Source organism: Lissotriton vulgaris, chromosome 9 (genome assembly GCF_964263255.1).
Source record: "Lissotriton vulgaris chromosome 9, aLisVul1.2, whole genome shotgun sequence".
NCBI lineage: Eukaryota > Metazoa > Chordata > Amphibia > Caudata > Salamandridae > Lissotriton > Lissotriton vulgaris.
Genome location: NC_141697.1, coordinates 1,203,045,762 through 1,203,069,002, shown reverse-complemented (window position 1 = coordinate 1,203,069,002; position 23,241 = coordinate 1,203,045,762). Strand labels below are relative to the sequence as shown.

The 23,241-nt window shown below is 47.4% G+C and overlaps 1 protein-coding gene across 3 annotated transcripts in view; it reads left to right on the top strand.

The window, feature by feature from the left end:
• The window catches only part of PLXNA1 (plexin A1), a 569,446-nt gene that overhangs the window by 51,226 nt on the left and 494,979 nt on the right, over positions 1–23,241 (top strand). For all 3 annotated transcript variants that reach the window (XM_086939278.1, XM_086939276.1, XM_086939277.1), the window contains exon 2: positions 16,457–17,759. In XM_086939278.1, coding sequence (XP_086795404.1) covers positions 16,608–17,759 — 1,152 coding nt within the window. In that variant the 5' untranslated portion in view covers positions 16,457–16,607. The remainder of the gene's footprint in view (positions 1–16,456; positions 17,760–23,241) is intronic.

Here is a 23,241-nt window from a genome sequence, read left to right as displayed (position 1 = left end):
CCCCGGAGATTCCCTCGTGATGTCCTAATGCCTGACTCGGGGAAGGGCTGGCAGCGCCCTTGGTGCACCCGCTGATGGATGCCACCTCTTAGACTCACTCTGCGGTCTCCAGCTCGGCGCAAATGGCGCCTGGCGAGCCCTGGAGGTGCTGTGGTGAGAGTGCGAAGTGCGGCGCGGGGTAGGCCTTAATGGCGAACGAGCTGTACTGCTGCATTATGCATTAATGGCCCTAAAAGCGCGCAAGGCTTGGCTCTTCGAATCTGCAGTGCCTGCCGAGCCAGGACGTCTTGTTCCCGGCTGTGGCCGGCCCTGGCACGAGGTGAGCTCCTGCCATGAAGATACTGCCCTTCAGAACCAGGATGTTAGAGACTCAAACAACCTGCTCGAGCCTCGACTCCATGTGTGATCTGGAGCGAACCGTTTCACGGGGATGGTATAGGAACTGCAGGTTGGAAAGATGCTACAAGCATTAGATTGTGTTGGAATTAGTATTATGCCTTTGTGTTTAATATCACGTGGGCCACGTTATTCACCAACTCAGTGCGTTACATAAGTTGTAAACATAACATGTATACTTAGAAACGTGTGTGTGTGTGTGTGTCCTTTCATACCTTTCTTGAAGGCATTGTGTGAGGTGGTTGCTCTCTGAGCTGTTACAAGCATTGCATATGGTAGTTGTTCTCCGCACTTTTACAGACACTGTATTAGGTGGTTGCTTTTGGTGGTGTTAGACTTTGTATGAGGTGGGCTTTTTCGGTTCTGTTAGACGCTGTATGTGGTGGTGGTTTTTGGGTCTGTTAGACTTAGTATGAGGTGGGCTTTTTTGGTTCTGTTAGACTTCGTATGAGGTGGTTTTTGGTTCTGTTAGACGCTGTATGAGGTGGTGGTTTTTGGTTCTGTTAGACGCTGTATGAGGTGGTGGTTTTTGGTTCTGTTAGACGCTGTATGAGGTGGTGGTTTTTGGTTCTGTTAGACTTTGTATGAGGTGGTGGTTTTTGGTTCTGTTAGACGCTGTATGAGGTGGTGGTTTTTGGTTCTGTTAGACGCTGTATGAGGTGGTGTTTTTTGGTTCTGTTAGACGTTGTATGAGGTAGTTAGTCTCAGTGCTGTTAGCCATTGCATGAGGTGGCTGTTTTCTGAAGTGTTACAGACATTGACGCGTTTGTTATTAAAAATGTTGGATTCGTGGAGCAAAACTAGAGATAGATTAGCTGAAGGGATTTGCCTCTTCAATTTCAGGGTCTCTAAAGCGCGTTGGTTTGCTTTCTAAATTCCTATGCTTAATTTCTGGCCCTGTATACCGGTTATTGTTAAGTAAGAAATGCATGTGGTTCTAAGGGTAGTTTCTGTCAACTGTAAGCCACTTTTAGATTTGATTTTAGAACTTATGGCATTACTAGCAAAGCACGGATGCAATAGGCCCAGGGGCAAGCAAGGAAAGTTACCCAATTGAATGCTGGTGGGTAGTAATCTACAGAATTTCAGGGGTCAATTGCCCTCTCGGGGCTGTGGGCCCTGGTGCACCAATGGTTATAACATCCCTCCCTGGCTGACATGCCTCTAGTCTTCCTTGTGGTAGAGCCCAACCTCGCCGTTGGAGTTCAGGGACTCTGGGAAGGCCTGTGGGAAGTGCAGTCCCGTAGTCCAGTCTGTGCAGAACCAGGAACAAGGCCATGGTCTGGAGTTGGGAGTGCGTACTTCGGGCTGTGTGAGATACCTGGTTGCTACTGTGAATTCTGTAATATTTAGCTTGTGTGACCATGAAGTGTGTGCATCGTCTGGAGTAAAACTCTGAGATTCTGTTTTTCTTGCATCCGCTGGCTTGTTACCAAGAGAGTGAGTCAAAGTTGGACTGGGTGCCAAGGGGTGATTTGTGGTGTGAAGAGGAGGAACTTTGTTATGGCTGGTTTAGTGTTCGGGAATAGTTGGGAGAGTTCTGGTCTTAGAGAGTCCTCTCGGGGACTTTTTTCAATGTTTGCCTTTTTCTGATCTCATTTTTTAACTAAGACCCTCTCATCAGTAAATATAAATCGTAAATCATACGTTCTTATATAGAGCGCCTTTCACCGTAAGGTCTCAAGGCGCTTGCTTTGGGAACCAGTCCTGGCTTTTCCCTGCGAGATAACCCCTACTGGGCATCCCCAAGGTGAAGACTAGGCATCCCATCGCGAGGGGCCGCAGTGGAGATTATGATTCAGAAAAGGGGGTGGTGATGAACAGAGTGTCTGAATTAAGCAGACCACTCTTACCCAGTCCAAAGATCAGGGCTTGATCCATCACCGTTTTTTAGCTCACTGCACCATCCCAGCTCAGAACTTGGCTATATGCAAATTAGTCTGACCCTGGCCCAGTGCATCATGGGAACAGGGCAGACCAAACTACCAAGCCAATTCTTATACTGGGAAAGAAACAAGCTACCGTTCCCATGATGCACTGGGCCAGGGACAGACTGATTTGCATATAGCCAGGTTCTGAGCTGGGATGGGGCAGTGAGATAAATAACGGTGATGGATCAAGCCCTGATCTTTGGACTGGGTAAGAGTGGTCTGCTTAATTCAGACACTCTGTTCATCACCACCCCCTTTTCTGAATCGTTTTTGGCCACTATAGGTGTGGCAGGGTATACTCAGACATGAGTCCCTTTCTCACTGCTCCATCAGGATTCAAGCAAGCCGGGCCGAAGACGGCTGAAATGCCAGAAACCGGTCCCCGGTAGCTTGTCTCCTTTCTGGTGAAGAATTGGCTTGGTAGTTTAGTCTGCCCTGTTCCCATGATGCACTGGGCCAGGGACAGACTGATTTGCATATAGCCAGGTTCTGAGCTGGGATGGGGCAGTGAGATAAATAACGGTGATGGATCAAGCCCTGATCTTTGGACTGGGTAAGAGTGGTCTGCTTAATTCAGACACTCTGTTCATCACCACCCCCTTTTCTGAATCGCAGTGGAGATTAAGCAAGCTATTGCCCAGAGTTGCAGAGTGTGAACCCATGATTCGAGTAGGCCCCAAGGCGAGAATTATTGAGTCCGTGGACATTTTGAGCTCAAGACCCTGCCGCGTCGGGGATTGAACCCTGGTCCCGGGTCTGACCTCTGCGTCTGGGTCTGCCTCCTCTAACCGGTGAGCCACACTTCTCCACAGAGAACAGTGGCCGTGTTATTATGTAAAACTTATCACACCTGGTAAATAATAATGCCATGGGGTTCAGTATTTGTCGAGTGCAATAAATAGTACCCATTTCGAGTTTCCCACTAAAATTGGGAATAAATTGTTTATTTTGGTGCTTGTCACACCAAACTCTCATTGCTCCGGTATATCCAGGCATTTTTCCTACGATAAATATTGGCAGGTTTGATCTGTTGCGATGTATATGGGGCCCATTGTTTTATTGCACTGAGTATTCACCAGTTGGATAAAACCAGCCAACGTCATGACTCCGATTTGTCCGGTAACATGAATAATCAGATTTGATCAGGCCCTACAGGAGCGTATTGGCAAAGCAGTGAACACCTCTCTTAACCTGTAATTTTTTTGTAAATAAACTTTTCCTTGTCCTTTTTCCCCCCTTTGTTTCCTCTTTTGAGTAACTACTACTCATTGAGGCCCGCATTCAATGGTACCATCACGTACCTTGCACCCAAGGCATGGAAAAACCTCCATATTTTGCATCAGAGCCACCCACCCAGTCCTTGAATCCCACAAGAAATTAGCTTAAAACCTGGCTCTTTTAATTAGTCCTCAGACTGGGCCAGGGCAATTTCCTTCGCATCAAGCACCTGGAAACCCTTCCAGGTGTTATGTGCGCTCTACAAATAGCCATAACCTAACGACCATCTGGTTACCCGAACCAGCATGGCATAGATAACATTTACACTTATTAGGTACAAGGCCTTCTCCCTTAAGGCTCCTATTGGCTACACCAGAGTGCACCTTGCCAAGCCGGGTCCATGTCTTGTGAGCGATTTCCATTTGCACTCTGGGTTTTGAATGTGCAGACCACGCAATATTGGCATCAAAGGTTAGCTGGGCACCAGTGTGTCCCTTGTCACCTGTAGAGCTGGTGCATGGGTCTTTTGAGCCACAGGCCAGTTTGTATTTTGCCTTTTGGGTGCTCCCTTTCCCCTTGCCAAGGCGGCCATTTGTTGCAATCCTCCCCTTCTTGTTGCCATTGCTAGTAGCTGCCCTCAGTGGCCCTAATGTGGCAGGGTGGTTGACGCACACTCTGCTGGAAGCAGCAGTTGCTTCAGGCACACGGAATTCCCCGCCTACTTCGCCAGCTCTGGCAACACTTTTTTTTCCAAGTCCTCCACCTACAGCTTCAGATTGAGCCTCAAATAAACAAAGTTGGGTTCGCTGAAAATATGCAGATAAACGCGGATTAACGGACTGTGCAATGTTTGTGTAACTAAGTAATGGTGCTGTGTTTTTGCTGGAAGTATAAACATGTTCATGTGGGGGTCAGAGGCCATGAGAAAAATTCACTAGCTGTATATTAGCCAAGATGGTGCATGGGCCACACGGCTGTGTTTTTACCACGACAGAGTTATTCGTAGATTGTGCGTTCTAACTTGGCGTTCACGTTAGTTTTTAAGATGCCGCAGCTTTCCTTTCACAGGCCTGTCGCGTTAAAGTCGCTTTTTGCACATTAATTTGTACCTGTGGTGGATGGAGCCGTCCTACCGAAAGGACAGGTGCACTGGAAATCTACAACCAGCCCATGAGGCTTGTCCCCTCCCATTGAGATGTGTGTCCCCATCACGGTTTCTTTGCCTCCTTAGTTTCTCTTGCTTGCTTTGATGCCACCCCAGCGAGTAAACCACTATTTTAGGGAGGGGTAAATAACTTGTCCCCTTGTATTTTATTGCCCCAGCTTTTGCAGAATTCCTAACCATTCCCCAAAACTCTTTTCCCCTCCAATTGTCTTCAGGAAAATGGCTAGTGGGCCCCAAAGCTTGTGAAGCCTGCAGCTAATGTGGTTTGCCCCTGAAGCTTTGCATGTACGATCCCACGTATAGCGCTTTCTACTCCTGTGGAAGCGCTTAGCACTCTACTTCCTGGATGCTTACAACGTTGGAGCATTAGTCTTGCACTCTTGCACATGGAGTGAGAAGCATACTACTGTTTCTTACATGGTTGACACACGGATTGTAAGCCATCTGCCTTGCACTTTGTCGTGCAAATTGTTTTATAAAGTTGTCACAATGTTTGATAAAATTACTTCTGCAATCTGGCATGCTATATGCCCGCCTATGGTTATATAATTGGCTATGTAGTTGATGACACGTATACTTGCAGTGGTCATACGGGTTCTCATGTCTGGTCGTGCAGGGTCCAATATGGCGCATGCCACAAGCTCACTTGTGCCTGCTACTAGTTGTTTTTATAAACAAGCCAACGGTTCTCATTTTATCAACTTTCAGAGCATTAAAGTCTGAACTGCCCCTTCTATTGTAAAAAAGAACAGAAGATGCACGGAATGCTGAACAAATCATTCACCCTGGACCAGAAACAAGCTTCCTGGGACCGTTTGCAGAGTATCGCCCCCTTATTAGCCAGGCTAGCTTGAATCTTGTGGCATAGGGAGCACGGGACCCATGTCGGCGCATACTGTTACCAATTAGTGCAACAAACGCAAAAAGAACAGCTGATCGACAGAATGCTGAACAAATCGAACAGTCACCCCAGTCACAGATCTGGGTTAAATTCATTGTGTTTTTGCACGCCACAGCTGTTAGACCCAGCAATATGCAAATCAGTCTTGACCCTGTCCCTTATGGGAACAGTCCAGCCTGAACTGCCAAGCCAGGTCTTCCCAGGACCAGAAACAAGCATCCTGGGACCGGTTTCAAGGTATCGCCACTCATCAGCCAGGCTATCTTGAATTCGGTCTCGTAGCGAGCATGGGGCCCATGTTTCCCACTTAGGGCGACAAATTTATTTATTTTGAGAGTTTTATAGAGCGCGGACAAGACCCTTGCGGGTATCGGAGCGCTTTACAGTACAAGGGGATAATCAAGCCATGCATAAACTATATGCCCATGAAGTATACATAACACCATAGAGCAAACAAAGGGCAGGACAGTAAGAAGCAGAACAGGAGCGAACTGAGGAGTGAAGGTAATGCAGTAAAGATATGTGAGTAAAAGAAAAAGAATAAAAATATGACTAACATCAATGAGCCCACAAAAAGCAAAACAATAGGGTGCAACCGGAGCAAGCTGAAGAGACATGGTGGCAGCAAATAGATTGATTATGGTGAGTAGATTGATACCATGTCAGGAGGTTCTCACAGAATCCAAGGACTGAGTTTAAGTGAATTTTGCCATGAGAATACCTTTCACTTCCAATTTGAAGGATGCAGTGGAGGGGCTCTGTCTTGTTTCGGGGGTAAGGGCATTCCAAATCCTGGGCGCCATTCCTGAGAAGGATTGTTTGTATGTTTTTTTCTTGTTGAATCTTTGTGGTTTCAGTAGGAGGTTTACCGCACTTCTAGTGGATCTTGTCCCACCAGATATTGTCAGTTTCTGTGTGAGATAGCTGGGAGCATTGTGATGTATGGCCTTATGCGTCATGCACGCTATTTTCAGGTGAATTCTGGCTTCAAATGGCATCCAGTTTAGAGATTTACGGTCAGGGGAGATGTGGGCCCTTCTTTTTGAGCCAGTGATGAGTCTCGCTGCCGCATTGGTAGAGGTTTTTAGGGGAGCTGTAGTAGCTTTGGGGAGACCGCATAGTGAGACTCTTCCATAGTCCAGCCGCGGTAGAACTAGAGCTTGAACCGCCATCTTGAAGTCATTGGCCGGAAGGAAGGGTTTCAGCTTCCTCAGTGTGTTAATCTGAAAGTTTGCTCCCTTTGTTGCATTACTAATGTGTTTCTGCATGTTGAGGTTGCAATCTAGTGTTGTACCCAATGATTTCGCTGAATCCACAATGGTTGGTTGAAAGTTGAGTGCTGTAAGGTGTTAAATCCAGTTGTGCATTATGGGGACTTTAGCCGGTGGGGCAATTAGGAGGAATTCAGTGTTTAGGGCATTCACTTTGAGGTGATTCTCTGCCAGCCATGTTTGGGTGGTCTTGAGAGTAGTGTTAAGCACATTAATGTCTTCAAGAGTGCGAGGGCGGTTAAGCGTCTGGATTTATGAAGTATGTTACTTAGCTTTCTCTGGGCACCTGGCCGCGTGTCTCACTTGCCTGGTCCTGCTTCATCCCATTTAATGTTATATGAGTGGTGTTTGCATAGTGCTCAAGAATCCACTGGTATAGCCTTGTAGCGCTCCTTGGGTGGCCTTCTCCCATGATTCTGAGGTCTCCTTAGGAGTTTGTGAAATCCACATAGCTCTCTTTTTCATAATGATGCAAAATTACTATAAAATCCTCTATCATTTTGTGCAGGAAATGCATCCTCACGCCAATTTTTGGTGCGAGGATGCATTTAAATATGAGCAGCTGCTTAGGTTCCTGTGCGCACAAAGTACATTTTTACCACATATTACGAATAATTGGGCAAAGTGGCGTAGTGGCATAATTTAGTGTAACCAAAGTGACGCGAGATTCCAAAATTCAGGCGCATTACGCATTGTCATTTGCCTTTCGCCCAGGCTTCGTTTCCAACACTGACTGGACACTGAGTGTTTCAGTGACATGTTTTTATGTCTTAAGCTGTGGCCTGTCCTCCTGCTCTGGCATTGTACTATTAATTAACTTACTTTTTCAAAATAATTCTCAATCTGGCTCTTGACTTTTCAATGGCTGACTCCATTTGACGGCATAAGGGGCCTGCATGCCAGCGGTTAGAAACATCTGGCCTTGCTAGTAGGCGCTACAAGACTCCCACTGAGCTGTGGCTGTGTGTTGGTGTCTGAGAGGAGGCCAGCCAGCTTTAGTGCGCACTATTATGAAATGTATTTGGCGCAGCTGATGTTGTTTCTGGTTTGCGGTGCGGTGCATACCTCAGTAAAAACACCCTCAGGAGGGAAGTGTCTTCGGCAGGCATTCTTTCCATCTGCAGGAACGCCCTCGCACTCGGAAAACGTCTGGACGTTGTAATTGTGTAACTGGAAAACATGCCGGCATGGTAGCCTACGCATGTACGTAACTCTGCGTGTTTACGAAATAGGAGACCACCGCCATTTTGAAACATCAAATGTTTTACTTACTGTACCTTTTCCAAGACTTGGCTGTTAAGACTTGGAGAAGATAGATCGTTTGTAAACAGTTGTTTGCTTAGACTTTCTTCCATTTTGAGAGTCCTCAACCCTGGAAACAGGAAGTGACATCACTGATGCAGATCTATTGTGGTATCGAAAGTGTAAAGATTAAATGGCCTTTGAGAGTATAGACAGACAAGAGATGGACGGTTTTCCCTCAAAGCTGTGCTTTCATTTTCACACACAGATGAAATGGTGTGACCCTGTTTTGGCGGGAAAAAGGTCTTGAATGTGAAACATGTGTCCCAGCCGGTTGACCGCAGCATTCTTTTGCAGTTTTGGAGCCGGTGTGTGTGTCCCTGGTGTGTGAGGGGGTGGCTCCTTCTTAGGAGTACCTGCAGAGGAAGCACCCTTCCTCGCCGCACCACTGCACACTGCGGTTTCTGGGAGGATTCGGTGAACCGGCCCTGCTACCTTGAACCTTCCCTGCAATGCATATGACGCATCCATAGCAGGAAGAAACCCTCGGGTCGGATCGGACCCTTTATGCAGCAAACGCTGGGGCGCATAGCAACCCACCAATCTATGTGATTTTTGCATTTGTGAAACACAGACCTAGTAACGAAGCGCTGTACAGACCAAGGGGGGCCCTAGTCCGCTTTGCTTCGGACCCCTGGCCCCTTTCTTACTTACCCGTCTATGAAGAAGCCAACCCATCGTGGAACGCCGAGACATTTTTAGGAGTACCAGTGGGTTACATGACCACAAATTCTGTACTGCTTTTTAAAAACAACGTCTCTCCATTAAATTATAGAATAGTTGTGTACCTTTCGTTATTCGCCTCGCTGTTGTCCACTGCATTCTTCATACAATCTCTCAGTGGTGACAGTTCAGGCAGCTAAGATACAGAAATCGATTCTTGCTTCGATAAGAGTAATTGACAATCACCTTAAGTTCTGAGAGGAATAAATGCATGTCTCTTCCCACTTACAGAATTGACACATCACTCTTAAAAATGGGGATGGGGAGGGGGGTTTATTAGCCTCTTCTCACCTTTCTACAGCGCCTCTTGCTTTTGTAAAGCTACCAGCTCGCAGCACTATGTTTAAGGCACATGTCTGAACCTCGCACCATCCTCGCCTTCGACTCCTCGGTACTGCCAACGCCCTATACTCGCTGGGTCGAAGAGCCTTCGCGTGCCCGGTGTAAATCCGAGCGCTTTACTGCCTTGTCCGTGGTATGAAGCGCTATGAAAATTATACAGTACACTACAGTGCAACCACAAGGAGGTGTGGTGCAGCGACCAGGTTAGCTGACTTCGGAGCATCCCCGGCTCTGGTGGCAGCTCCGTACCTTGTGACTCTGGGCAAAAGCTCGCTTAATTTCCACTACGGCCCCCAGCGCCTTGAGACCCGTAAGGGTGAGTACTTCGCACTTTACAAATACGGATTTACAAGATTCACCGTTCCTCTTTGAGGTCAAAGACCGGGATTAAAAGCACCACCCATGCTCACTTTAGATCTCATCAGCTCGGCTTTTGGTTATGTGTGGTTATGTCTCCATTGTTCCTGTGCAGCATAGTTTCAGGCCCAGTCATTGTGCGCAAGATTGATTTAATTTGTTCATGTGTGTTCTTGTAGATGGAGCCCCGCCCCTTCCGACTGCTGAATGAAGACATCTGTAACTCGAGGAGAGTCACGCCTACAGGTGTGGCCAGTAGCGTAGGGAGTGTGTCATGAGCTCTAATTCAAGGACGGAAATGGGCCCCTGGCTGCTGTCTTAATGATAAAATACAGCAATAGTCTGGGTTCAGTGCCCCACTCTGGGCCCCGGTGCCACTGTACCTGCTGCATCTGGGGGTGATACCGATCTAATGTGACAGTCCCAGTATTTTAACTTGCTGCACCTCAGCAAAGAGTCACGCTTTGGGTGCGTCCATGAGTGGGACGCAGGGTCGCGCTTTGGGTGCGTCCATGAGTGGGACGCAGGGTCGCGCTTTGGGTGAGTCCATGAGTGAGACGCAGGGTCGCGCTTTGGGTGCATCGGCGAGTGGGACACAGGGTCGTGCTTTGGGTGCATCGGCGAGTGGGACGCAGGGTCGCGCTTTGGGTGCATTGACGAGTGGGACGCAGGGACACGCTTTGGGTGCATCAACGTGTCCAGGGTCACGCTTTGGGTGCATCAAGGAGGGAGTGCAGGGTCACGCTTTGGGTGCATCGAGGAGTGGGACGCAGGGTCACGCTTTGGGTGCATCGAGGAGTGGGACACAGGGTCACGCTTTGGGTGCATCAAGGAGGGAGTACAGGGTCACGTTTTGGGTGCATCGAGGAGTGGGACGCAGGGTCATGCTTTGAATTCCTCCACAGAGGGACGCAGGGTCACACGTTGGCTGCATCTATGCGTGGGGCGCAGGGTAACGCGTTGGCTGCGTCTATGCGTGGGGCGCAGGGTCACGCGTTGGCTGCGTCTATGCGTGGGGCGCAGGGTCACGCGTTGGCTGCGTCTATGCGTGGGGCGCAGGGTCACACGTTGGCTGCGTCTATGCGTGGGGCGCAGGGTCACGCGTTGACTGCTCAATCTTTAGGCACTACCAAAAGACAGAAAGTGGCGGCCACATTGGGGGTCCTAGTCCTAGGGCTCTCCAGGTCGTGTTGGTCAAACAAAAGCCGATGACAGCCGACACGTGTTTCGTTACTTTTTATGTAACTTTCTCAAGGCTTGCTCTTTATATATTTTAGAAGTTGGTACAATAGTAGGCCAAAGCGATATTTTCCTGGATATATACTAATTCAGAGAATTCAAATATGATAGTGGCCGCCACTTTCTGTCTTTTTATAATGCCTAAAGATTTAGCAAATTGTGCATCCAATGTGAATACTACATGTAATGGTGTGTCACTTGCATTATTAACATCCTATGTACTGTCTTTGGATTTCTTGGAGTACAATGCCCAGAGTTTCTGGATGTCTGGCATTACAGAATTTTGAATTGAGAGAACAAATGGAACAAGATAAATGTTCAATCTCTTGATGGTCTCTTTTTTTCTTGAAACAACAACCATGATGTTCTTACATGCATGAGTTCATTCTTGTCACACAATTATTTAATACTGGCCATCTTGCATATACCAATTGACTAAATTGCAAACTGCATAACTTTAAATCTTAGAGTGCCGAGGTATCACTGATCTTAAGATAATCACCATCAGGGAGCTTTACCTGTTGATCTGACATCCTTGGCAGTGGGATGCTTCCGTTGCCTTGAGTGGCACCGTCATTTCTATGTACCCTAAAATTGGAAATCTACAACTCTGTACTTATGGGAGAATTTGATGTGCGATCTGTCTATACCATCACTACCATTTCATGATATTGTCACGCGTTGACTGCGTCTACGCGTGGGGCTTAGGGTCACGCTTTGGGTGCATCTACGAGTGGAACGCAGAGTCACACTTTGGGTGCATCCAGGAATGGGACACAGGGTCACGCTTTGGCTGCATTTACGAGTGGGGTGCAGGGTCACGCTTTGAGGGTGCAACGTGTGGTGTTAGCGCTGTTAAAGCAGTTTAAGAACGGTCTGTGTTTTTGAACCCTGCTGCCTAACGACTCACTGGCCACCCTCTTGGGACGGAGCTGCTTCCGTCACTTGTGATAGCTCCGTGGGTTAAACCACATCCTACAGAAACCAGTGATTTACACATATTTGTATCTGGGGATGGTTTGTGGTCAGGGCCCCCCCCTGAATACTGTTAGGTCCGGGTATGCAACCAGCCTCGGTCTGGGACAGAAAACAGGCCTAGGCACTCATCCAGTTTAATTGGATGGTGCAAAAAAAAAATAATAATAAAAGTGGCCTGTGTTAGCAATTCGGGCAGTTTTGAACTTAAGACATGCTGTATATGTAATTTGCAAGGTATGGGAGACTGCATGGATTTGAGCTTGCTGCAGGCAATGCTTGTTTTAATGTCCGAGAAATCAACAGTAAATATCATCCCAGCAGACCATAAAGGCCAGAACCACAAAAAAAACTGCCCATAATCTGTGAAAGTTTTAAATGAAAATATAAAGATGCAGGTACTCCTTGTTTAGTGTACATGTTTGCTCCCGAGAAGTGCCGGTACTCTCCTAATAAAATGCATGGCAGCAGTGCTGAGAAGTGCAGGTACTTTCCCTTTCAAATGAAATAAGTGCAGCTACTCAATACCGGAGAGTACCTGCCCATTTAAAGCACTGAATCTGTGAGACCGTCCTTTGTGGCACTGCCTGGTTGCCGTATACTATAGGCTAGTCCGACCCTGGATGTAATCACGTTTCCCCTAGTGCTGGAAGCTGCCACACGGAGGACAAGCGCTACTTAGAACAAATGATTCTATCCAAGGAGAGTATGGGTTTCAGGGCTGAGTATCTCAGCCGCCAGCTGTCTGCTAGGCCGGTTTCTGGTGACAGACAATACAGCTACACCCAGCTTCACCTGCCGCAACCAAGATGGCGGGTGTGTCGCTTGCAAGTGGAGAAGGCTTCAAACGTGCCTTGTTGCCCAGGGCATGAAAGCTAAGACGGAAGTGGGGCGGCTCGATGTGTCAAGGTGGTTAATCACGGCTCCTTCAAAAGGTGAGAACAAAAGGGCCTCCTCACCTGTGCTCCCTCGTTCCATGGCTGGGTCACCACCACCACCTTTGTGGCCGCTTGGGCACCTGAGACCTGTTCATTCTGGTCCCTGGCTACGTGAGCCACCTTTGTTGGTGCCTTGGATATTTGGGGCATGTGCTCCTTGGTCCCTGCGGGGCCGCTACCTTAGCTGACGTACTCGACACATATGGCCTGTGCTCCTGGTAAACTAGCAATGGCAAAGCCGTGGTTCAGGCATTGGCTGGAGTCTTTTGGCTTTGTCCGTGCTTCTTTTTGTGTTTTTCTTCCTATTGTTATGAGAAACCATCCATGCTCGGTAACGTAAATAAGCTTACATCATAGTCCTCTGGTCCAAAGCCGAGAAAACAGAGTGCTCCAGGAATTCCCACATGTGTGAATTGGCCTGGTAGTTGATAGTAATAGGACCTGGAACTTCCCTCTTCACTTGACATTTCAAATTCTATATGAATATTCCTTCAATTCGAGCCCTGAAGAAGTCATAGGTGTACTTACCATAATGCCGAAACACGTGTTCGCTACGACCACAAGTTGTGTTGGGAACCATGAGGAGTATAAAGTGTGTACAGTTTCAGTATAATCAAAAGATCTTTGCTAAACAGATCCAGCAGCCTTGGGGCCTTTTACACTCCAGCCATACATCGACCTGGAGTACAGAAAATTATAGTATTCTGGTGTTTGTGCTCTGTTCTGTTACTGACAGGGATGGTTGTGCTGTTAGGTCAAGTGGTCAACAATGACCGCAACAATAAGAGTTTATATACCTGGTGTTTTGTCCTCTTACTAAAATGTTGTAGAGAGCTTCCAGGAACATGTTACAAAACTGAGCCATTAAATGTAATGTGTGTTGGAAAAATCAGAGTCCCAAGATGGCTCTTTAGAGCAGGCTTTTATGTATATATTTTATAATTGGAGCTTTTGATGCTTCATTTTTTTTTTCCCCTCAATTTCCTTTAAGCTTGAAAATCTGTATTTTACATTGATGACATTATTTCCTTGCATCATTTTATAAACTATTGCTGAATTATAAATAACGCACTGTGCCGTGTTTAACCCTTTCGCTGCGGCGGCTATTCCGCCGCAGCGCTAACGGGGCGGGGCGGCCGCGTGGCGGCCGCATGCTGGTGACAGAACCGCTCCGTCACCAGCTGCGGTTGAGCTGTGCTGGTGACTGAGCGGTTCCGTCATGACCCGCCCCGCTCAATACAACTGCCGCGCAGGCGCGAAATCAGCGCCGCGGCGGCCGGGCCATGACGGAACCGCTCCGTCAGCACAGCCCAACCGTAGCTGATGACGGAGCGGTTCCGTCATCAGCATGGGAGGGGTTAAAGAGTACATGCTGCAATAACCTTGCAGCTTTTAGGTTCTCTAAATCGGTGGCGATAGTGTTACCCAAACATTTGTGGAACTCCCATAAGCCCTCGGCCAGCTACAAGACCATGATAGATGTAGACCTGTAGGAGAAAAACAAGCATTGGTAATGCATCCGTTTCGCCTATATAATGAATAAAGAGCTGTTTTCATCGATCATCGTCCTTGAGAAGGGAAGAGCTCCCTGACAGATAACACTGGAGTGGAGAGGATGTGGCGCAGTGGCCAGAGCTGCTGACTAGAGAACTGGGGATCCAGGTGCGAGCTTCGGCAGCGCTCCACAACATCCTGCGATTCTATGCAAATCACTTAATCTCTCTGGGTGATACATTGTTATGTAAATATGCTGTGAAGCAAGAGGTATGCCGTTCCTATGGAGAGGGTCTGGCAGGTCAATGGGTGCTGAGATTCCAGGTAAGAGAAGGAAGGGGAGGGCTCTAATAGGGAGCAAGGGCCCTCACACACACCGAGAGGTGTCATGCTTCATCGTAGGGCAGCTCCTCGTGGGGCTGGCGCAGCAATGTCCAAGGGGAGCTCTTGGCCGGAGGTCTTCTATGTTTGCCGTCAGGCCCTAGAAGATGGGGTGTTGGAGCGGTGGTGTAGTGATTAGAGTCAGTGGGAGTGAAAGTGAGTCTAAAAATAGATGGAAGTGTCCGAAGATACTTCATTTGCTGGACACTAATGCTATGCTAAAGGTGTGGGGTGAAAAGTGAAAGTGGTCAAAAGGTTCTGACCTATTGACTAATTTCACTTTTCACCCCACACTGTGAGCTGCAGCGGGTTTATTTTTCCTCGCCAGCCACGACTCTCATAGTCCGTTTCAATCATAGCTTTAGTGTCCAGCGAATAAAGTATTGCTGTGCTGTTTAAAGTATTTGAACTTTTGACTTCCAGGATTCTCGCACATCCAAGGTGTGTTTAACACACTGAGCTATCTGTTGCATTGAGCTGCTTTTAGTAATTGTGTAAATGTGTAAATGAATGGTCGCCATATGACCCTCAGCTGTCTTATGTTTATTGCTGGGGGTTGGGGGAGAGACACAGAGGAAACTGCTCTCAGAGCTCTGTTTTTGTTGTTCTTCCCGCTGCTGTCAGGACCAGGAGTAGCATTGCACTGCCAAGGGTACCAAGGGCAAGCCAGGGGTGGCACCTACCGCACCTGGCATCCCTGAAGTCACGCCTGAAAGGGTAATAGTGACGGATGATTTTAACCCAAGCATTCTGGAGAGGCGGCCACAGATCGCAAGAACCTAACCTGCACTTACTGTTTAAAAGTGTTACCTTAATCGTTTTTAATGTCTTTAAACGGGAAGCTAATTGCTGTGCATTTTTATGAAATGAGTGTGAATGTTGCAGATTCCTCTGCAGGCGTGCAAAGTCATCACAGGTGAGTGCAGGCACCCCCCTACCCACCGCACGCACCACATGTCTCCTGCCACGACCCTGGCGTGAGACCTTCGACTTTATACTGCGTCTTGGTGCCTCTGGTTTTGTCTCATCTTTCCTAAGAAATACCACATCTCAGAGCCCGGAGGGGCACCGTCTCTATTACTTTTTCAGTTCATGTGTACGACAAGCTATTGTTTCATCTCTACAACTTTAACAAGTGTAGTATTTTCTCTGTTTCCATTACTTCCTTGTTTCCATTTTAATGAGTTTCCACTTGAATCCATAGCATTCTTTCACTGTATCTAGCAAAATTGCTATTCAGGAAAAAACAAGAACCAGATGGCTCCGCCATCAACAAAATAGCTTGCAATTAATCATCCCTTGCACCGCTCTTCCTCCCCCCCACCATTCCGATCCACCCCATCCCCCCACCCAACAGATCTCGTTGGCCTCGCCCCCAGCTAAGAATGATGCAAATGACCAAATGGCATATTCTGAATTTGAAATTTCATTGTATTGGAATTTAAGTGATTAATTTGCAAAATGTGTTTTGAAAGAAAATTGGAGAGAGAGTATTTTTCTGTTTAAAGAAAGTGTGGTTTGGGACAGAGATGCTTTTCTAAAATTAGCTTTTATTTTTAATGGTCTGAGGTTCTTTAAACAGCCACATTTTTACTAGAATTGTTACATCTACCGTTAGAGTGATAAAGGCAATATTGCAGTTGTGGGGGAAGTGTTGGGTTGTTGGTGGGGATGTAAGATTCTATTCCATTTGGAGTCTGGACAGTTTTTGTAAAACAACTAAATAACTCTAGTGGCTTTTGGTACCTGTTTGTTTATGGGTGTTTTTTAATTGTTTTTATTGAACCAGTGCTGTGGTCTGATTCTCTCTTCCACTCTTCCAGGAATATCGGATAACTCTTGTTGACCATGCCCTAAACGAAGAGCTCCGAACACGAGGCGCTGGTGGATGTGGGCCTGTCCTCTTTTTATTTTCTGGAGTGATCTATTTATTTTGGTGCACTGGGGTGCAGTCTTGGGGGTGCATCCGTGGAGATGAGGCTTCTAATAGAGTACTTCTGGCCCCTCCTCCTGTTGGGTACCGCGCGCCTCCAGTCCGTGAAGGGGACTACAAAACCCTTCTCAACTTACACGGTCCATGACTGGAGTCTTACGCACTTGGTGGTCCACAATAAAACTGGGGAGGTGTACCTGGGGGCCGTCAACCGGATTTACAAACTTTCCAACAACCTCACTCTTTTGGGCACCCACGTGACTGGGCCTGTGGAGGACAACGAGAAGTGCTACCCGCCGCCGAGTGTCCAGTCCTGCCCGCATGGTCTCGTAAGCACCAACAACGTCAACAAGTTGCTACTGGTAGACTACTCTGGGAACCGGCTGATCGCCTGCGGCAGCGCCTCGCAGGGGATCTGCCAGTTTGTGCGCCTTGATGACCTCTTCAAACTGGGCGAGCCCCACCACCGCAAGGAGCACTACTTCTCCAGCGTCAATGAGTCGAGCACCATGTCCGGAGTCATTATCGAGGTGCCGAGCGGCAACAACAAGCTCTTCATTGGGACACCCATTGATGGGAAGTCGGAGTACTTCCCCACACTGTCCAGCCGCAAGCTCATGGCCGACAACGAGGATGCAGAGATGTTTGGCTTTGTCTACCAGGATGAGTTTGTTTCCTCCCAGCTCAAAATCCCCTCCGACACGCTCTCCAAGTTCCCGTCTTTTGACATCTACTACATTTACAGCTTCAGCAGCGAGCAGTTCGTCTACTACCTGACGCTGCAGCTCGACACGCAGCTCACCTCCCCGGACTCCACCGGGGAGCAGTTTTTCACCTCCAAGATTGTCCGACTGTGTGTGGATGACCCCAAGTTCTACTCGTACGTGGAGTTCCCCATTGGTTGCGTCAAGGATAACATCGAGTACCGGCTGATCCAGGATGCGTACCTGAGCAAGCCGGGTAAGCGGCTGGCCAGGGAGCTGGGCATATCTGAGAAGGAAGATATTCTCTTCACGGTCTTCTCCCAGGGACAGAAGAACCGTGTCAAGCCACCCAAGGAGTCCGTTCTCTGCCTCTTCACCCTGAAGAAGATCAAGGAAAAAATCAAGGAGCGGATACAGTCCTGCTACAGAGGGGAAGGCAAGCTGTCCCTGCCTTGGCTCCTGAACAAGGAACTGGGCTGCATCAACTCGGTGAGTTACCATTCATGTATTTTTTACTTAGTTGTGGTATAAGTCTGTGGTATGCTTTTGTATGTTCCATTAATGTCCACTTGCAGATTGCTTTCTAGCGAACTCCTCGTGTAAAGTCAGGTGAGACGATGTGGCTGGTGTTTGCAGTGTGGACTGGTGAACCAGCCTATGTTTTGACCTGGGCCTTTAGGTTCACCCAGACCAACATAAACAATGGAATGGAATGCTACTCTTAGCAATGTCTGTGGTTATGCTATACAACAGTATTGTATCCATCATTTTATCTCTTGTTGGTCAATCAGCAGTACAGCTGCAAATCCCGGCTCTCTATCTACACCAAATTGTGTCTTCCTGGCTAAGTCATTTTATTCCTCCTGATATTGTAGTTTGTTTACATGATTACTCCTAGCGTTGTACATGTGTGGGGTGAGGTACGCGTTTCCAGAAATTAATAAAGTAAATTATGTGTAAAATGTACGTAGCCTGGATTGTGGGGCTGATGGATTGGAGCATGGGCTAGATTTTGCACAGTAATGTTGCCTTCCAGCTGTGCTATTTGATTGAATGTTTACCTTGATATGGTCTTTGAAGGACAGTCTGGGGTCAGTGAAAACTGACAGGGTTTAGAGAAGGGTAAGGAACTAGGGAGAAGCCATCTACGCTCATATTCCTGGGTACGGTGCTAGATAATTGACATGTGTCCTTCTTGTATTGTAGCGTTTCTATAGTGCTTACTTCCCCTTGTGAGGCACTTAAGCACTTATCTATACAAACCACATACTACACCATGTGGGCGTGTGGTTGGAAGTGTCTCTTCTTTAAGCTTATATGGAAAGTTTTTCGATGTTGGCTGTGGTGACCACTGAGGGGCGGTTGTCATGTTATGGGATGTGACACTTGACTGTATGATGGGTGGCAAAGTATGAGAGCCATGTATGAGACCAGAGTGGGGTGGAGGAGGTTTGGAAGTGAAAATATGCAAATATTTTCAAGGAGATGGTAGGAAAGGTAAGGTATAGCCGCTCTGCTAAAGTACTGGGACCGAACGCCAATGAATTAAATAAAATGAAGTCAGCCAGCATTGGAATACAGGGTCATCCTTCCATTCACGTGGAGTCTACCGGTCTAAAATACAGGCACGAATACGGCCAGTGTTCCTGTCTGGCCTTTTCCGCTATCATGTTCTGTTCCTACTTCACTGCTGGTCAGACCTAAGGAAAAGACCCCCCGCGAGCCCGGTCACACCGTGGGTAGTGTGTTCAACCCTCGAGCAGCAGGAAGGGAGTATCCCGTGTTGGAAGTGGCAGCAGCTGTTCTGCCAACACCACTGTGAGGAATCCAATGAGCTACCGCTGGCACATGGCACGTGACAGGACTTGGAGCCCCTTGGCTAATGCAGCTGTCGCTCTCACCCACTCTTCCAGTGGTTTTCCCGCTCGCCGCCTTCACTGCCTTGTTTGCGTGGAGGGGCAGAAGAGGAAATCTAAGGTGATGGAGAGTGACACCTGGAGACCGCTTTCTAGAATCTCTGTACACGTCTGATTTTTGTCTAGGGATTAGACTGCGCCTGGGTGCTACTGAGATGGTCTTTGTCCAAGATCACACAATTTAGCCTAAAGGAGACGTGGTTCCACTGTGCATAAAATAGCCACTAACCACTAGCCCACAGTGGTTCCTTCACCACTGCAAATCACCATCGCAACTAGCACACAGTGCGCTTACTTTGGGTCAAGTAGTAGTTAGTAGAAGCCCAAGTTTGGAGTTGCGAAAATTGGTAAATCTGGACTGTTTTGACTAATCAGTTAAGTTTCTGGTCTGAGGCTAGTGCATGCCGGGGTAGTCCGATTTGACTTAATTTGGTCTTTTTCCCACTGCATTGCCCTCCATGCATTAGAGGACTTAAGTCTTCAGTGAGCATTTGTCCACTCCATATATTTGTATGACGTCTTTGGTACGTGACAGTGGACCTTGTGTTCTGAGATAACAAGCTCGGGCTTTTCCCAGAGAGCATACGTAAGGAGGAAATGTGACCTATGACGTCATCACTCTGTGACATGGTAACATTGCTTTATTGTCTATTGAACTCCATTCATAAGGTCATCCTTGTGTAACGATTCTGTTTCATGACATCACGACGGGAAGTCTAAACTCCTGACGTCATCACGTGGCTATGAGTTGGCGTCCTGAATCATTGCTCATGACCTGAGCTCGAGGGGGGAAGGGAATGTACAGTGGGTGACTGTAGTTGTCTAGATTGCATTCTATTTTTATATTGCTTCCTTTTTTCCGAGCTTCTCGAGTAAAGACACAAACAGTCCGCAAATAGCAGTACAATTTATTTTTTGTGAATGTACCTTTAAAAAAAAAAAAACCTACGAAAGAATTGTGGAGAATCATAAAACTACGAATTTGTCTGCATGAATATTCATTTTGAAATCATTGTAATTGTACTATCGCTTGCCATTATCAATAAAATAAGAAATTATTTAAAAGCGCCCCGTTGTCGGCTTGGGCCCGGATTACACACAACAAAAAGTTGGAAGAAAAATAATAAACAAGGTCTTGTAAAATGAGTTTATTTTTCAGGAGGTGACTCGTTTTTAAGTAAATTGAAAATCGCTCTTTCTAGTTCTGTGTCCCATGACATTCATCTGGTTTGGAGGGATTCCTGGGTGTTTGCAGCTGGTTGGCTGGTGTGGTATATAGGTCCATTTGCTGTGGCTTGGGATGGGAAACAGCCTTTACAACAGAAGCGTTACAACGCAACGCAATTCATTACAATGCATGTCATTACAACGAGAAAGGTTTGTTGCAGCGGGTAGAAGGTGTTGAAGTCAATGCCGACACCTTCCCTACTGTTGCACACACTGGATTTGGAATAGTTAATTATACCATTCCAACTTCCAGTGCACCCCCAACAGTAAGTCGTTGTAAAGGTATGCGTTGTAAAGGTATGCGTTGTAAAGGTATGCGTTGTAAAGGTATGCGTTGTAAAGGTATGCGTTGTGATTGCATGCGTTGTGATTGCATGCGTTGTAATTGCATGCGTTGTAATTGCATGCGTTGTAATTGCATGCGTTGTAATTGCATGCGTTGTAATTGCATGCGTTGTAATTGCATGCGTTGTAATTGCATGCGTTGTAATGGCATGCATTGTAACAGCATGCGTTGGAATGTCATACAACCCTTGGGATACCCTCATTTTAATCCATAAACATGAGAGGTCTCATTACGACCCTGAATAGTCTCCTAAACAGAGTATCCTAAAAGATGCACCAGTTTTGACCTGGGTGGGTTGTGGGTTCCACCACCTCGACCCAGGGCAGGGGTGATTGCCATAAATACTTTCTCCCCGCTCCCCTGAAGGAGCTGAGCGTTATTAATTGCACACCGGTTATATTTCCGCTATGGTGCGACTTGCCTTAATTCTCCGCGGAGTTATCAGCGAGATAATCTCCTTGCAGATGGCAGTAATAGCATGCTCGGAGGGCCCGGCATGCAGTACCTGGATTAAAGGCGGGTTAGATTACACGTTCGATGAGAAGGCGACATTTATCCTCTTCACAGCTGCCTGCGTCAAATCTCCATACTGTATCTTGAGCGGCGGAGGCGAGTCGTTGAAAAATCAGTCATCTACTCTCATTCATTTAATTTTTTTTCTTCAATTTTATTTTGTCATTTCCAGATCAATGGATTGAACTGGTCTTGTGCTTAATTTGTAGATAAAAAAAGAAAATGTAAAAAAGTGCCAGGGCTCTCATCAGTGCAGCCTGTGCCAGTAACACCATTACTAACCATCACACTCCTACAAATGGAACAATTCAGACTATTTCAGGCTATAAAAAAAGAGGCTTGGGAGGCAGGTAATAGTAATTGTTAATGTATATTGAATTAATTGTTAATGTATATTGAATTATTAGTTAACTGTTGTTGTGGTCGTATCTAAATTAGCCAGAAAGTGCCATCTTATGGCAGACTGTCACAATGCTGGTGTCAATAATTAAGTGCTGGTACTGAGCACTGGAAACCACTGGCTCAAATAAAGCACTGCCTGTAGCCCTCACCTGGCATGAAGGTGGCTGTTCAGTCGCCCTCCTTTTCCTTGCGTTGAATTGCTGCCATCTTGGGCTGGTTCAGTGAAGTGTATTGTTCCCTGTCAGACACCTTTGGGGCAGTCTTTGCCCCTGCCCTAAATGCTTCAGGGGCGCCCAGACATTGGAACCGTGCTCACTGTCCCGCGCTGATGAAGCCCAAGTACGGAGCGAGCCCTTCCGTTTAGAGGGGCCCTACCTGCTGTTTGTGCTGCATTTTTCGTGCTGGAGCCAAGACCGAGCTTGATTGGCATAAAGATGGCCTCTGTCGACATTGGCACAGTGAGGAAATGAAGATGGTGGAAAAGTGTGGCTGAAATGAACTCCAGCATTACAAATATCACTTTTTCTGTTTGTTTGGGCAGTGCTTGTTACTGGGCATGCTTAAACGAGGATTGGTGGTCTAGAATTGGTCCATCTTTTAGTGCCCCTCATCTGCCACACTAGCCAGCCACTGAACTACCAGGTGGATCTACCTCCTCACTTCCTCCTCCCGCCACAAAAAATTCCATTGCATCTCCTCCTCTTCCTGCTACCCTCTTAATCCCCCCCCTCCTCCTCCCCTGCTCATTTTCTCACTTCCCTCTCTGCTGGCCTTGCCTCCATCCCCTCACATTCCCACCAACATGGTGGTGCCCTCCACCTGCTGCCCTCCTACCACCCCCTCCCCCCTGTCGTCACCCTGCTGGGCGCCTGTGGACAGATGGGTAACATCTGGCTGACACGTTAAGGGCTGTGCCAGGAGCTTTGGACCTCCGATCTGATTTTATTCTCAAAGTAATTCAATTCTGGTCGAAAATGATGGAATCATGCGGAGGGTTCCTGATGCTGCTGCTTAACGCACGCGCGGCCTAGGAGGCCACTCGCGCACCTTCTGTGTCGTTGCGCGCCCAAAGCCTCTGAGTGACGTCGGAGAGGATGGCGGGCGTCTGGAAATGGGGCTGATCCTGTTGGAAACCCCCATTGTTTAGTTACAAATAGTTTCAGGTGGATCCAGTGGCTGGTAGTTGGAGTTTTGGACTGTTACTAACTGCTGTGGAGCTTATAGCTGCAAAAAACACAGTTGATGGACAGAATGTAGAACAATGTCATACATTCACCCCAGTACAAGGATCTGGGCCTAAATCCATCTTTTTTTGCACTCCACACCACCCTGGGTTAGACACTGGCTATATGCAAATCAGCTCTGACCCTGTCCCTCATGGGAACAGTCCAGTCCGAACTACCAAGCCATGTCTTTCCCAGACCGGAATCAAGCATCCAAGGACCGGTTTCTGGCTATCAGCCTTCATCAGCCTGGATAACTTGACTCCAGTGGTGTGGAGAGCCTGGGACTCACGTCTGAGTATACCCAGCACACTCGGGATGAAAATTACAAAAAACACAGTTGA